We start from the raw sequence: 16,156 nt of genomic DNA, 5'->3' as shown, positions 1-16,156 counted from the left end.
ACATATTCTTATTCTGTAACTTTACATTATGTGATGTTGTTTTTTAAGTTGTGTACATTTTGGAACTTTTTATTTAGAAAATAAAAAGGTTCTTTCTACAAAGGTTCTTTAAAGCTCAATATCTCAAAACTGCTCAGAACGCAGATAGAACCTTATAATTCCAAGGGGACGACTTGTAAATAACTTGAATAATGTCGTTTCCCCTAACCAGATAACCAGAACATCTGTAGATGAGACTGATGTTGTTTGGCACATGAATTCCTTCTTTGGTTCATAATTTGATGCTTTCAAAGAAATGTAACATTATACAAAAACAACCAAAAAATATATTTAAAGTTTCTCTAAAAACATTTTCCAAGGGGTCATTGGCCTAAAAAAGACAGCAATCTCAGACAGCAAATGCAGTGAGTTTGCTTCATTCTTCTCTGAGAAAATCAATAATATCAGAAAGGCGATCAGCATATCCTCATGTGGCACTGAGGTAAGACAGATCAGACCTCATCCTCAGAATGTCACCATGTCTGATTTCGAAGAAATTAATGGTAAAATTATGGAAGAAACAGTACAGCACCTTAAAACATCAACCTGCGCCCTTGACACTCCCCACCTCCTTTTTCAAAAGTGTGTTAAACTGTTTAGAAGCAGATCTCCTAGAGGTGGTAATATCCTCACTTCTCTCTGGGAGTTTTCCAAATTCCCTTAAAACTGCAGTTGTCAAGCCCCTCATGAAAAAGAACAATCTGGATAAGACCATATTAAACAACTATAGACCAATCTCAAATCTTTCTTTCATAGGCAAGATCATTAATCAGCAGAACCAGAAAATATGAACATATCACACACGGTCTTTACACTGGCTCCCAGTTACATTTAGGAATGATTTTAAAGTATTATTACTGGTATATGGCCTATAACCTCAATACATTGCAGATATGCTCACTGAATATAAACCCAATATCACTCAGATCATTAGGATTACATAAACTAAAAATACCAAGGGTATTTCACTCTAAGCATGGTGAGTCCGCTTTCAGCTATTATGCCAGCCGCAGGAACCAGCTTCCAGAAGAGATCAGATGTGCTCCTACAATAGTTCAAATCCAGACTCAAAACACTTCTGTTTAGCTGTGCATTTACTGTTTCCACTGTGCGTCCAACTGATTACACTGTATTTTATCTCTGCATTCTCCTTTTGATAAACTGAACTCAAATGACACTGTTTTGTGAAGGGTATACTAGTGTCAGAACATATTAGATTGGGTTTGCATAAACCCTCATTGTATTGTCAGTACCCTTGCACAAATGCAGACAGCAGCTTGCTTTACTGTATACCAAAAGAAGCATTTCGGTTCTTGAACAGCTAAGAGTCAGTTTAATAAACTCTATGTTCAGTTCATGTTAAACTCGTGCGAGAACGATTCAAAAGCATACGGAACTGTCTGTTCTCGCATGGCTCTCGCGGTACTTTGATGTCATACACCGACCGGTCTGTGCAGCGCTGCTTTAAAGTCCGCGTGAACCGGAAGTTGCAAACGACTTTTCTCCAGTGCTGTGACGTATTTCCCAGTGAAAAGGAATATTGAACAGAGGGCAGGGTTTTACTCTAACGCTCCTCCTCTCCATCTCTCGCTCATAGCAGACTAACGATTTGAGGGGAGTGGTTAAGCGTTTCCCAACCCAAGTCCTCAAGCCTACGTCATCAATGAAGGTCCTCCAATGCAGAGGGGAGGGGCATTTTCAGATTTCGATTAAAGATTATGAAGCCAAAAAAAAATTTTGTGTGGATTGACTTGCATGAATTGTTCAGCACAAAACGATCAATTTAGGCGAACAAAGTAAATATGGTCAATTTTGATTTCATGTGGACTTGAAAAAAAAAAAAAAAAACTGAGATCAGTTTGAAGTGGGCGTAACTTGAAGGGGCGTAACTTGAAGTCTTGCAGGCTGCAGACAGATTCTATTGGAGAATTTCGGGAACCGAATATTGTAACACCATAATCAAAGTTCATAAATATTTGATCACCTGACCAACGACTGACCAATCAGAATCAAGTACTCCGTTGCAAAATTATTTCAATAAAACCTCACCATTTGCAGTGTGAATCAGTCTATTGACTTTCTTATGCCATAAATGCATTCAAGTGCCGCTCAATAAAATAGAGTAAACGGGCTCAACACTTACCTACTTAAAAACCCTACTACGGCGGAGGCTTAAAGCGTGCATAATAATTACGTAATGCTGACGTTGCTTAGTAACCTTGCGAGAGCGTCCACTCATGTGGCCTACTTAATATTCATAATCTATCCTTCGCCATAGTAAGATAAATCACCAGCGGGATTCACACACAGACACTTTATACACCTCCCATCTCCCATGTTTACGTCAAATCCTTCCCAGCAGCGGATGTTATTGGAAAACTGGAGCCACAAAGCATCAACGTTTAAGCTAGAAATCGGAAAGTTCTCAAAGCTGATATTTTGATTGACGCCGTGGATACAGAAGGTAACAGCACGTCGCCTGCATGAATACTGCTTTGTGTTTTTGTGCGCTGACAGCGTTATGATCTGCAACCGCAGGCCTGTGCTCGCATCATTCACGAATAGCCTATCAATCGCCGATGGATTTTAATCGCTAAAGATGTTTATCGCTCTCTGAAAGTTGTTACGTTTCGCTTGAATTTCTAACAGATGGATTTACATGTGTCGTGCTTTTATGTTAATATGACTAAAAGACTGAAATATATGTTAGCTAGCCAGGCTTGCTGCTGATATTGCGATGAATGAGTATTGCATGTATGCAATAGTGCGAGTCACTCTACACTTGTGTGCTAAATGTGTCAGTGTAGAGACCGGGACTTATTTTTAGACCAGAAAAAGTAACTCCCGCTTTCCTTACATTGATGATGAGGCCAGTAACTAATGACACAAATAGCTATTTGCAACACTATCTTTCTATGTTAGGGTGAATCATAGTCAAAGTTGAGTAATAGTGAAGACATGAAGGGTTAGGACAGTGTTATGTAATCATAGCCAGCGCCGATGGACGCAGGTTGGATAATCGCTGATCTCTGTTCCAGAAAACACCAGAACAAACACACCAACTCATGCGCTGCTCGCTCAGTTCAGCACGTTTAAAAGTTAAAAAGCTGTCGATAATCGTCTTAATATTATAATTGGTAAAATTATAATTAAATTAAAATTATAAAAACACAATAAAGTTAAGGCAAGACCCTCCCCCTCCCCCCTCCTCTATTAGTTAATTAAAAATTAACTAATAGATATCACCATACTTCTCCAGTTGGTTGTTTCCATAAATCAGAAAATACTGTCAACAGCCTGAAAAAAACAAACAAAAACAAAAAACAAAAAAAACAAAACATTTTCATTATTTTTGTTTAAGGAATAAAATGTATAAAATCAGGCAAATTATTTATGAACAAACCACTCTGTAAAAAAAAAAAAAAAAAACTCAGAATATATATAGGGATAAAACTGTAAAGTTTTGGTGTAGTAAGTGCTACTAAATTGGAGATATTTGACTCATTTTGAGAAAACGGCCTTTAATGAACTGTAATGGAAATCTACAGGCGCAAATAAAAATGTGCCATGAAAGATAGCCTACACTTCAAAGTGTATTTTGGATTTTCTTTCCACTAGTCTGAAATTTTTTTCAGTAGTGTATCGCCTTATTAAAACTATGCCAAGTGCGTGTTTCAAACACATAAAAAGTTGTAAGAATTCTTGAATTATCCCATTTTTATACAAAACGAATGGTTTCCCAGCTAACGGAACGTTCTCAGAACTTTGGCAAAAATTCTGGCAACTTTTTTTCCTTGTAACGTTATTAGAATGCTTGTTAAAAGTTATCTAGTCTTCAATTTTTTAAAGACTTAAAAACTAAAAAGTTATCTTTAGCTATTTAACCTATACATCGTTCATGGAACTTTTTTTCTGAAACGCTTTGGTTTGTTCAACGTTTTTTTTTGAAACATTACTACTTGTTTCAGAATATTCAGAGAACATTCAAAAGTAACGTTTGCAAAATTACTAAATGGAATGTTCCCTTAATGTTGATTATAACCATTAACAATTTAAAAACATTTTAAACGTTCAGAAAACGTTTTCATAGCAAAACGTTCTTAGTACATATTTTTGTTGAGTTACTGTTTATCTGCTGTAGATCTGGACCAACACTGGCCTATCCACCTTTTTCCTGCGCCCCATGACTTGAATTATGAATTATAGGAGTATAACTTAGCCTATGTTACCTTGTAAACAATCAGCGAAAGGTTCACTCTATGAACGCAATAATAAACATTTTCAAAATACAATAAGAAGACATTATTCCTTCACCCATTGATCATTAAGAGGGAATTTTCCTTTGTAAAGAAATTAAATAGTATAAAAGCATTAACAAATGACTTCAGCAGACCATGAATTCCCCAAAAGCTCGATTATTTCTGCAGCGTTGCTTTAATAAAAAATGTTAATTAACTGGAACATTGAGTGATAGGCTAATATTTCCAAGTGATTTCCATCATTTTTGACAGACGATAAATATTGTATTTACCCGTTTTAGAAACATTCCAGTAAACACTGCTAATACGGATTAGAAGTGAAAAGGGGAGACAGTTACATTTTAAACATCGGTGTGAAAACAAACCTGGAAAGAGACGTGAGGATTTGAGGAGAAAAACAAGATATTCTTAGTACAGTTCTGCAGTGAGTTATTCATTGGATATATCGTAAATTAAATCGGAAGAACAGACCACAAACACGCAGTATATGTTGTCTTTTTTTAACTACAGCTCAATAAAAAGGGGGGAAACAAAGAAAATAATCAGAAGGAAAAGATAAGAATGTAATGACTGAAAAGAGATCTCTTGTCATAGATATTCTTGTTATACAATGTCACATTAAAATACCAAGCATTACGTTATTAACATGAAGGAAATTACAGCTCTTTCGGTCAAACTGACAGATCAGGATTATTTGTAGCTCAACCTTATGATTTGAAATGATTTGTTTTTTCGCTTCTTTGAGTGGAACTTCCCCAAACCGGAAGTCCCTCTCATAATTTAGGCTTGTTAGGAAAAAGGTGGAAAGGTATCATTATGAAATGAAAGTGTATAAGCTAATGTTCACTGTTAATGTTAATGTTAATTCAATGTTAATGTTTTTAATCAACACGATGTTCTGCTGTATAGTTTTGTATCAGATCTTTTTTGAATGTTCTAATTATACACGGCGGCAATTAATGCATCATAAATGTTGCCATAATTTGTGGTTATACGGAGAAGCTTTCTGTGTAATTCATTTCCATTAGGCTATTCTAAGTAATACAGGATGTGAACTGGGCAACGAGTTACTCTGACTACATAAGCTAATGGACATTAGGCTCACGCAATATTTATACGCTCCACTTATAGTAGTAGTCACATGCTTTATTTGTGCATTTCCTGCTTCATCCCTATTGGCTGGTGGTAATCATTCAAAGAAAGTGCAAATGAGATAATGTGTAGTCATATCAACAGACATGAAGAGGACACACCTATGACTAGCCATTTTAATGGTTAATTATGTTATGTCAACTATATCTGATTATAAGTATTTGATGAGAACCATAATAATGCCACATATATGCAGTTAGGCCACTATTATAACTAAGGAATAATGATTGAAGTTGACATAAAAGGTCAAAACTGATGCCAGTTTTATAGTCTTAGTTATAGTGTCGTTTTGGTTTTCAAATGAGGTGCGGTTTCTCCCATGATTTTGTTTTTCATTTGCATTTATTTCCCTTAAACTTTGACAATTTTCATTTTTTTATATTTCACACAAAGGACACGATGTTTGATGTGGGTCGAGACTAACCAGACATATCTGAGGTTCTAAGAACACTGTGCCACTGTTTCTACTGTAAATATTATTACTTTAACTTCTTAAAGGCCAAAACTGTCTACTTAAGCCAAGAGACTGCGCATATTCCATAACATTGCGCTGCATATACAATATATATATATATATATGAGGATTATACTATATTATACTATATATTATTCAAACGTTTCGGGTTGGTACATTTTTTTTAAATGTTTTTCAAAGAAGTCTCTTACGCTCATCAAGGCTGCATATTTATTTGATTAAAAATGCAATAAAACAGCAATATAGTGAAATAATATTAGTATCATTTAAAATAACTGTTTCCTATTTGAATATATTTAAAAATGTAATTTATTCCTGTGATGTCAAAGCTGAATTTTCAGCATCATTAAGTCTTTAGTGTCACATGATCCTGATGATTTCTTATTATTATCAGTGAATATTTTTGTGGAAACCATTTTTTTTTCATGATGAATAGAAAGTTCAAAAGAACAGCATGTATTTGAAATGGAAATATTTTGTTATATTCTAAATGTCTTCACTGTCATAATTGATTAAATTAATACATCCTTGCTGAATAAAATTATTAATTTCTTTAAAAATCTTACTGACCCTAAACTTTTGAACAGTAGTGTTGATGATTGATGAATCCAAACATATTGTGTTTACATGAACGCTAAATAAAGTGATCGGGTTGACTGTCACAATCTTCAAATCAGAAATGATCTTGTGCGCGCACTGCACAAATATACAGAGTTTCCGGTTGTTTGCGCACACTAGTCATCCTCTTACAGTTTCTTTGTTTTAAAAAGCAGACTTAATATTTCTTTATTTCGGGTCCTAATTCAGAGACGACGAGCACATGAAGCTTTGTGCCGTGCTGCTTATATTTTTAAGGTCTGGTGGAACGTTGACTTGCACCACTTGACAGAAGTGGAAGGAGTGGATGGAGAATTTAGAAAAGGGGTGTCCAAACTCGCTCCTGGAGCGCCTCTATCCTGCAGAGTTTAGCGCCGGCTTTCCTCAACCCACCTGCCTGGAAGTTTCTAGTATGCCATTGCCTAGTAAGACCTGGATTAGCTGGATCAGGTATTGGGGTGGGAGCTAAACTCTTCAGGACAGTGGCTCTCCAGAAGCAGGATTGGAAACCCCTTTATTAGTCTAAAGTGCAAAGAAAATCTTTGTCCATAAGGCTAGATATTTCAAGCTTATGTATGTTGTTTTTATTTGTGGGCTCGTGGGAGTGTTGAAGCAGTGAGCATCTGCAAATTAATAATTGGATGTGAAATGCCTCAGCATCAGTAGTCCGGGATGCCGGGATCACATTACACTGTGTGCTTACTGAACCATGTGGCCTGTCTGTGTTCACCTTAGAAACTCCCTTATCTGGCCTCCTTCCAGGGAACCAACATGTCCAGTGACCCCCCTCCTCCTTACCCAGGGGGCCCCAATGCCCCACTTCTTGAGGAAAAAAATGGACAACCTCCAGTTTCTGGTAAATACCTAGATATTTTTCTCTTCTCTTTAAACATTTGAAATGAACTTCTACTTTTTAAACCTGCTTTTAATAGGAAAATGCAATGGCTTGAATAAACGCTCACACCATCATTAGCTGCAGAATTTCAAAACAGTTTTCTAGAAAACCATGGAAACTTGAATGTAAACACTTTCCTCACAACCTTTCAATGGGCCACTAGAATTGCATGGAACTAGATTTCTTTTGTTTCACTTAATTATAGCAACATATGTTCAATGATGAAATAATAACAACAATAATAACTATTATTATTATTAACATCACTTTGGTGTGAGCAGGAAAGACTATATATATGAATATATTAGCTAACTCTGTAAAATGTCTTGTTGAAACCACACTGCTGTCTGTGTATGAACATTTACTTTGATTTACAGTAAAGTCTGACACCACAGGATTCTGCAATAGATCACTAATACATTTTGTGACTATTTAAACACATTTAAACTTTAAAGGTTTGATACAAACTTGTGGAGATCATGCAGCTCGAGTGCTGCTGTTGTTGAAAAATTAAAATGGGTTTTGTGGTTTGTTCCACATTTGCTTCAGATTAACTTTTCACTCAAATTGGCTGATATAGAAATTTATAAGGAAGAATGTTGTATTGAATTAAAAAAAAAATACTATTATTAATTAATGCAAAATTAATTAATGTCATTTCACTTGTGGTCTCATATATCTGGACACCACTGCATGTTTATAATTAATGATGAGAGGAGCAAGTCTAGCAGGTGGGATACAGGAATTCTGTAATTTAAAAAATAAATAAATTGACATAAAGCTGTTTCCCTCAGCAGCCACTGCTCCAGTAATGACAGGACCTCCACAAGGACAGCCGCTGCCTCCAGAATACGGGCCTCCGCCTTATGAAGCCACACCTGGCTTTGTTCCTCCGCACGTCCCAGGCGAAGGTCCCAAGCCTATGTCTATGCCTATGCCTATGCATATGCATATGCCCATGCCTCATCCTCACGGTGGGTGTGCCAACCAAACTCACACACTAATGCATCAGCAGCCATTCACGGATCATTAGCATTTCAGAGTGAAGAGCTAGCAATAATGTTAAATCAAAATGATGTGATGCGACAAGTTACGAGCAACAAGTGATTTTTCTGTTCACAATGAAACTAGAGAAAGAGATGTGTCAGGGCTTTGAGCACGATTAGACAAAACATTGTCACAGTGTGTGTAATAATACATTTAAGTACTGAGTAATATTAACTAACTACCTATACTATATAGGGTTAGGATTAGGGTTAAGTTTTGGTTCAGGGTTAGTTGCATGTAATAATATGTAACTTACAGTTATTATTATAGTAACTATACTGTATGTAACGTGTAAAAAGGACACTGTAAAATAAAATGTTTCCAAAATCTTTCATCAAAATGTAATAACTGCCTCTGAATTGACACTGTTTTCGGTTACTGTTGTAGGTATTGCTGCCTTTCTAAAATCTTGTTTATAGTTAAAGCAGTAATTAAAAGGGTTAGTTGCTTAGTTCATCCAAAAAGATTTTTTTTTATCATATACTCACTCATACGTTCTAAACCTGTAAGACTTTCGTTCATCTATCTCCGAAACACAAATTAAGATGTTTTTAATGAAATCTGAGAGCTTTCTGTCCCTCTGTTGACAGCTACGTAAATACCACTTTCTCGCTTCAAAAAGTTCATAAAGAGATTGTAAAACTAATGCATATTAATCGAGTGGTTTAGTCCAGATTTTCTGAAGAGACTGGATAACTATATGATAACCAGATTAAATTCAGACTTTTATTCTCATATAAACATTGATCAGCGAACATAAACAGAAACTTAACTTGGCCTGCTTAACGGGTGAGAACAAACCTCTTTCGTTCTTGCGAAAGCTCATACGTGCTGCGTAACACACGAGAATTAACCTCATTGGTTCTTACAGAAGCTCAAACGTGCTGCGTAACACACGAGAATGAACCTCATTGGTTCTTGCACGTCAAGCGAACATGCTTGAGCTTCCTTTTACCACAACTGATGTGTGAGTAGATTAATGTTTTTGTTAATAAAATCCTTAATTAAATCTGTTTATCATATAAAGCAATCGTGCCAAGATACAATCTATGTGTGTAGAACTATCTTCAAGGGATAGTTCACCCAAAATTAAAATTTTCTCATCAATTACTCAACCTCATGGAAACACAAATTAAAATATGTTGGAAAATAATCCATACGACCCCAATGGATGAATCAGTATAAGTGAAACGATAGGCGTGTAAGAAAATTACGATAAAAAAAAAATTATAACTATATTTTAACGATATTTTAAGTGTCAAACGAGCAACAGCCATTCAATGGCATTATATGGGCTCACACAGATGGATTATTTTCCTACAAATGTTTGTTTGTGTTTATCTGAAGAAAGAAACAGCCATATGCGATCGGGGATGGGATGATGGTGAGTAAATGATGAGAGAATTTTCATTTTTGTAACTTTAACCTCAAAATTGATGCGCTGCAGGTGGTTACTACGCTCCCCCTGGGCACTTTCCTCATCCGATAGCGGAGCACTATGGTCCGGGGCCCAGTCACTTTGGTCCAGGTCACACAGCCACAGTTCTCTCCCCTCCTGGTACCACCACCACCGTGACTGTTCTACAGGGGGAGATGTTTCAGTCAACTCCAGTGCAGACGGTTTGTCCACACTGCCAACAACCCATCACCACCCGCATCAGCCACGACATCGGCCTCATGAATACTCTAATCTGCATGTTCTGCTTCTTTGTCGGGTAAGTGACGAACTGAACGGCACAATATATGATATGATCTCTCTCTGTGAAATCATTTTTCTGTTATGTTTGCATGTTGGTTGGACTACATGTCTTTATGCTCATACAAAATATCTACACCACTGTTCAAAAGTTTGGGGATTTTTTATGTTTTTTAAAGAAGTCTCTTGTTCAGCAAGACTGCATTTGTTTGATCAAAAGTTAAAGTTAAAAACAGACAAAATAACTGTTTTCTATTGTTATATATATATTTTAAAATGTAATTTATTCCTGTGATCAAAGCTGAATTTTCAGCATCATTACTGCAGTCTTCAGTGTCACATGATCCTTCAGAAATCATTCTAATATGATGATTTGATTCTCAAGAAACATTTCTTATCGTTATTATCAGTATTGAAAACGTGCTGCTTAATATTTTTGTGGAAACAAAAGAACAGCATTTATTTGAAATATAAATCTTTTGTGACATCTCTTTTGAGCATTTCAATGCGTCTTTGTCGAAATAAAAGTATTCATTTCTTTTTCAAAAAATCTTTCTGACCCCAAACTTTTAAATAGTGGTGTAAATGAATTTTAATACATAAATTAAAAACGTGCACCATACAAGAGGTGCATTCAGGCCATGCATGCATGAATTGCATTTTTTATGTAGTTTTGAATAAATGAATACACAATGAGCCCTGAATGATGAACCATACAGTACGCTCTCGAGATCCCTCATGGCTTTTGTCTTTGTTTTACAGTTGTGATCTAGGTTGCTGCTTGATCCCCTGTATGATTGACGACCTCAAGGATGTGACACACACTTGCCCCAACTGCAAGGGCTATATTTACACATTCAAGCGCATATGCTAACAGTCTATCCCATTAAAGATCGTGCTGTGACCTCATTCTGGTGGGTGTTGACGACTCACTTTCATTTCCGTCTGCTCTGTGATCGCCCCAGCTGACAGCTCGTATTTCTAGCCATTTCTCGCTTTATGTAACTATTGATTCACACATTTAATTTACAGGCACTTGATGTAGTTACTGACACCTCTAAAATGAAGCAGAGGACATGAAGGATCGGTACGTTTTAATATGCACAATGGTCATTGTTTCATCAAAGCACTGTTTCAATTTTTATTTTATTTTTTAGCAGTAAAGCAAAGTGTAAACGTGTAGAAAATATGTGAAAACAGTAACCTTAAGCTCATTTGTGAATCTTACTGAGTAGCGAAAACAACTGAATTTCACTACAGGGTCAGTATTGTTGGAATGTAGGATTATTATTTTATGCATTATTGTTTTATTTTAACATATTAAAATGAAAGTCTTTAATGGCTGGGTCTGGGACCGTTTAGCATTGTGCTGGAGTAACATTGTTGCTTTTACATGTGAAAAATGCATCTATATTCGGCATTTTATGCAAATGTTATGGAAATTTCACTTTTGTCATGTTTTCAATTTCTTATGTTTGTCGAAAAGACTCATTTGATTTGATATGCTTATATATGAAACATGCATTGTTGTGTAAATGTGACATTTTAGTTGAAAGGTTTCTATTGATGTCCATCTAAATCTCCTTTTAGTAATTCTAAAGCTCAAGGTGTTTTAATATGCCGTGTAGTTCATGTTAGGGTCATATTTGTGGAATTCAACCAATATACATTTAACATGTTTTTGAACTGTGAATCAGAACTATAGCCATGGTGCTTTTCAAACCACTATACTAGCTGTTCTGTTGTCAATAAGCTGTTTGAGCCTTCTCTAAACTATCATTGGCTATCCAGGTCAGTTTACCAGTCATTAATAAAGTAGGTCTGTTTGCTGATATTAAGATCAGTGTAGAATCATCTCTAATCACACATTTATTTGAACATTTATTCTAGCCAGAACTGCTGAACAACATGTTTAGAAGTGGCTGCTGCGTTATTTTTTTCATTTCTACTTAACGTGGTGAAGTTGTCGTCTTCTTCTTCAAAAAGGGAAGAAATCTCTTGTAAAGGCTGTTCAAAGCTGCTTTGCTGTTGGAGTTCACCAGCATGATGAAATGCGCTGCATGGCATCACTGTAATCTTGCATAGCGCTCTATTGGGCCATATGTCCCCTCAGTGTGTCAAGCTGGGCTTGTTGCTGCACTGGGCTTCATAACTCAAAGCAGATTAACCGTTCGCGTATTAATACTGTGTGTAACCGGCCACAAGGACTTAAATGATGGTTGTCCTGATTTTTCCTTTTTGTGGTCAGATTGTGATTTCTGTGGAATCATCCAAAGAGATTGTTTCCGTTATTTGGTCATTTCGGAATAGATGTTTGTTCTGGTTGTGAAATTGTAATCTTTCAAAAACCATTTTGCTCTGTCTGACAATGTGATTTATTGCTGAAATGGTACAGAAAACAAAATCTACAACATCCACAGTGCTCATGAGATATATATATATATATATATATATATATATATATATATATATATATATATATATATATATATATATATATATATGCACTGTATTATTAATTACTGCATTATTAATTATTATTAAGGTTGATTGTCCTATTTTTTTCTTTTTTGTGGTCAGACTTGTAATTTCTCAGGAACCATCTAAAGAGGTTGTTTCCTTTATTTGATCATTTCCGAATAGCTCTGTCCAAAAATGTGATTTAATGGTACGAAATTCAAGCACTACAACAGACTATCGCCCGGTTTCACAGACAAGACTTAAGCCTAGTACTAAAATGCATGTTTGAGCTGTCTTAACTGAAAGCAAAGTGCACTGACATTTCTTAAAATATGTCAGTACCATTGTTTTGAATCAAGATGCAGATCAGGAATGTGTGTTTTTTTTGTTTTTTTTTATAAGGCATGTTTATAAAAGATACTTAAATGTCCTAATTAAACTAAGGCCTAATCCTGGCTTAATCAAGTCTTGTCTGTGAAACCTAGCCTATATATCTCAATATGAGTTAAACCTCTGATTTTCACTTTTGCCTAAAGCTACACCATATAACTTTTGGCCCTGAAGCGTAAAAACAAAATGTGTCTTGGTCGTGCTATGGCTCTAGCACCAGTTTACCGGTGTGCAAGGGTTTCTTTGGAGGTTTGTCGTTTTGAATGATTCATGGTGAATTTTTCTGAATTTTTGAATTGTTGTGACGGCAAACTTTTATCTTCACGCTACTGCAACAACATTAACGCGGAGATACTTTTCTCTGTGTGCGGATATATACGGATACATCGTGACACGCACGTGCGAATGTATATATTTTTATCCACAAAATCCATCCCGACAGCTCAAAAATATTAATCGTTATTATTCATCAAAGTGTATTGGGCAAAAGTAAACGCATTTGGAAAAAATAATCTGATTAATAACATGTTAGCAAACACAAGTTACACAGTGTAGCTTTAAATGAAGATTCAGATACTAATCATCTTTCTCCTGTAGACAATCTGCCAATATTAAAAATCAGAATCTCCGTCTTTCCATTGTAGTATTTAACATGAAGGAAAAAATGTAGCAATTGCTAGTGTGTGCAAATGTATTTAAACTTGCTGTCTCATTGTAAATGATTCTTTTTAATCAGATCTGTCCAACGAACACTGGATTTTTCATAGTATTTGCACATTTGCCTCATACGTGTATGCAAGCATTACAAAAAGAACTTTTGCCACATTAAGTTCTATTTTCTAAGTTTAAATTCCAATGTTCTATTTTCTGACTGAAAAAAGGCCTCATCCCACCCTGCTTTATTTAATCAAAAAAAAAAAAAATCATCAATATACCTCTCCATCAAACATACACAAAACATATATGATGTCTGTTTGATTACTGAAAGATAATCTCCAGTAAATATGCATGTTCATGAGGTTTACTTGCACAATCCAGGCTGGCTCCCTTTAATCTAATATGCTCTTGACTACGTAGGTCTACTTGCTTTGTGAAGTGACTTGATGCTGTTGCAGACAGTAGATGTCAAGCTTGTGTTACAGGAATGCAGTTGTAGATAGATGCCTTGAGAATAGTTCAACTGAAGTCTCAAATGTGTATGTAAAATAAAACTTGTGAACTTAATGATTATTTGAACAAATAAAAAGACTATAACATATATGAGATGTAATTGTATTACTTGCGCACACACACGCACACATACAAGAATGGTCATCAGGCCAGAACAACCCAGATGTAAATGATGTGGTTATTGCACATAACCGAATGACACATGCACATTTTGTTAGTTAGTGAAAATAACGTTTTTTTTAATCCATTTAAATGATGAGACAGTTTTGGCTCCAAAAAACATAAATATATAATCAAAACAGAATATTTTATTATGAACACATAATATTTAGTCATATATTTTGAGTCTCAAAGTCCAAGACTGATTTAGTCTCTCCAACGATGCCCACACTGTATATTGCAACACTTGTAGAAAGTTGTCATTGGTTCATCAGCAGACCTAGTTTGAATCTGCATAAAGTAGGCCCTTGGGTGCTCACATTTTGGACAAGGTTCTTCAAAGAAAAAAAAAAGAACATGTTATACTCAAAATAAATCAAGTACACTTATTTAAAGCCACCTGAATGTGTGATTAAAAACACATAGAAGTATTGTTTTTTATTACATTAGGATACACCGTTTTACCTGGAGTGGAATCCACATTTTCCCAAGCAGCAGCGCCCCCGAGAACATCATCAACCTCCTTCAGTTTGGGGTACATTCTGTTATTTACCTGTCACAATAACCAACCAATTATTTCAACACACATCAGATATATATTATATCAGAACGTTTTATGCTGGCAGCGTCTCAAAAACTACATTGACAACATTTTTGAGGGATGTTCTAATCAAGGTTTGAAATTAACTTTTTCGCTCACACACAAAGAGCAGCCAGTTCGGCTACTAAATTTTTAAGTTAGCGGCCATTCAGATATTTAAATATATTTATTAATAAATCTTAATCTGGATTATTGAATTGAAAGCTTTTAGTTTTATGACAGATTATCATTGTTTGCGGATACTATAAAAAAAAGAATGGAAATTAAACAATTCTCAGTAACTTTTTTTTCGTACAATTTTAAACCAAATTTTAAAGTGTGCAACCCTCTTTACGCTTTGTTTCGCTAATGTTGGAGCATTCGGGTTGGAGGATATAATTTATTAATAAAAATAACCCACCAAAATGGATGGTGAGTTGAGGTGTTACACGCCATGGTTGATTTTAGAAGGTCTTTTATCAACCTTTCTCAGACCAAAAACCCTAACCAGCCACGGATATGAATGAACAAGAAAATGAATATTCGACTCAAACTTTTTTCCATGTTCTAAAAGAAAAGCTTACACATTGTTCATGTTATCTGAATGGAACGTTCACATTGTTTAATGCAAATTTAGTGTTATAATGTTATAAGCATTGATCTTATCAAGTGTTCCAATTGTTCAAATCACGTTTACAATCGAACAATCACTATTCCATGTGTAATTTAATCGACGCTTTGCATCATCCGATTTGTTTGACTCAAACTTTCACATCACTCATCTTTTCACTTCATTCGAATCGAACGTTCAACTTATTTATGTGTTCCATTATCACGTGTTCGTTTATGTGTTGTGGTGGTAACATCACATTACCTTCCTCGTGACATTGTGCACATATGGACATGTATTACACGCGAATCTGAAGCATCTTTGTCCTTCCTCCACGATTAAAACATTCCCACAAGTTGGACAAAACATAAGCATTTTCAACGGTTATATATAATATTGTTTACTAAATACTGGTATTGCTTTTCTGATCCAATTAAAGTAGGTGTTTACACACATTCTCAGCTGCAGTTGCTACAGGAAGCACATGATGACAAACGTGCCTCTCTATTCTGGGCTCGACATAAAACGTAATATAAACACAATGAAACATTGATTATAGAGTATACAAATAATAATAATTTGATATATACCTGGCAATATATAAAATTGTTGAATTAAAATATATAT

At 35.4% G+C, this 16,156-nt stretch overlaps 2 protein-coding genes across 5 annotated transcripts; one reads left to right on the top strand and one right to left on the bottom strand.

The window, feature by feature from the left end:
- The first annotated feature begins 2,341 nt into the window (after nucleotides 1-2,341).
- cdip1 (cell death-inducing p53 target 1) lies at nucleotides 2,342-11,499 on the top strand. Of its 4 annotated transcripts, none has more exons than XM_084113411.1 (5): nucleotides 2,342-2,503; nucleotides 7,258-7,378; nucleotides 8,215-8,391; nucleotides 9,912-10,179; nucleotides 10,923-11,499. In XM_084113411.1, the coding sequence occupies exons 2-5, from the start codon at nucleotides 7,294-7,296 to the stop codon at nucleotides 11,032-11,034; spliced, it is 642 nt and encodes a 213-aa protein (XP_083969537.1). In that variant the 5' UTR covers nucleotides 2,342-2,503; nucleotides 7,258-7,293; the 3' UTR covers nucleotides 11,035-11,499. The 4 variants fall into 4 exon arrangements, with proteins under 4 accessions (XP_083969537.1, XP_083969535.1, XP_083969538.1 ...); XM_084113409.1 differs by having other exon boundaries at nucleotides 2,359-2,503; nucleotides 8,212-8,391; XM_084113412.1 differs by having other exon boundaries at nucleotides 2,370-2,503; nucleotides 7,285-7,378.
- A 2,899-nt stretch (nucleotides 11,500-14,398) lies between these two features.
- polr3k (polymerase (RNA) III (DNA directed) polypeptide K) lies at nucleotides 14,399-16,026 on the bottom strand. The gene is made up of 3 exons (XM_084113472.1): nucleotides 15,794-16,026; nucleotides 14,805-14,892; nucleotides 14,399-14,674 (listed from the first exon to the last, which is right to left on the bottom strand). Exons 1-3 carry the CDS (start codon nucleotides 15,902-15,904, stop codon nucleotides 14,547-14,549), a joined length of 327 nt encoding a protein of 108 aa, XP_083969598.1. The 5' UTR covers nucleotides 15,905-16,026; the 3' UTR covers nucleotides 14,399-14,546.
- Between the last annotated feature and the right edge of the window lie 130 nt (nucleotides 16,027-16,156).

This window comes from Abramis brama (genome assembly GCF_963993115.1).
Source record: "Abramis brama genome assembly, chromosome: 1".
NCBI classification, from domain to species: Eukaryota; Metazoa; Chordata; class Actinopteri; order Cypriniformes; family Leuciscidae; genus Abramis; species Abramis brama.
Note: the sequence above shows the minus strand (reverse complement) of the source record. Positions and strands in the feature narration are given on the sequence as shown.

What these genes read in the sequence shown, in the direction of transcription:
- cdip1 (XM_084113409.1), top strand. Translation starts at nt 7,294, where the DNA reads ATGTCCAGTGACCCCCCTCCTCCTTACCCAGGGGGCCCCAATGCCCCA. An exon ending in GCCCATGCCTCATCCTCACG is followed by an intron (nt 8,392 to 9,911) that starts GTGGGTGTGCCA and finishes GATGCGCTGCAG; the next exon opens with GTGGTTACTACGCTCCCCCT. An exon ending in ATGTTCTGCTTCTTTGTCGG is followed by an intron (nt 10,180 to 10,922) that starts GTAAGTGACGAA and finishes TTTGTTTTACAG; the next exon opens with TTGTGATCTAGGTTGCTGCT.
- polr3k (XM_084113472.1), bottom strand. Translation starts at nt 15,904, where the DNA reads ATGCTTATGTTTTGTCCAACTTGTGGGAATGTTTTAATCGTGGAGGAA. An exon ending in TGCACAATGTCACGAGGAAG is followed by an intron (nt 14,893 to 15,793) that starts GTAATGTGATGT and finishes TTATTGTGACAG; the next exon opens with GTAAATAACAGAATGTACCC. An exon ending in AAATGTGGATTCCACTCCAG is followed by an intron (nt 14,675 to 14,804) that starts GTAAAACGGTGT and finishes TTTTCTTTGAAG; the next exon opens with AACCTTGTCCAAAATGTGAG.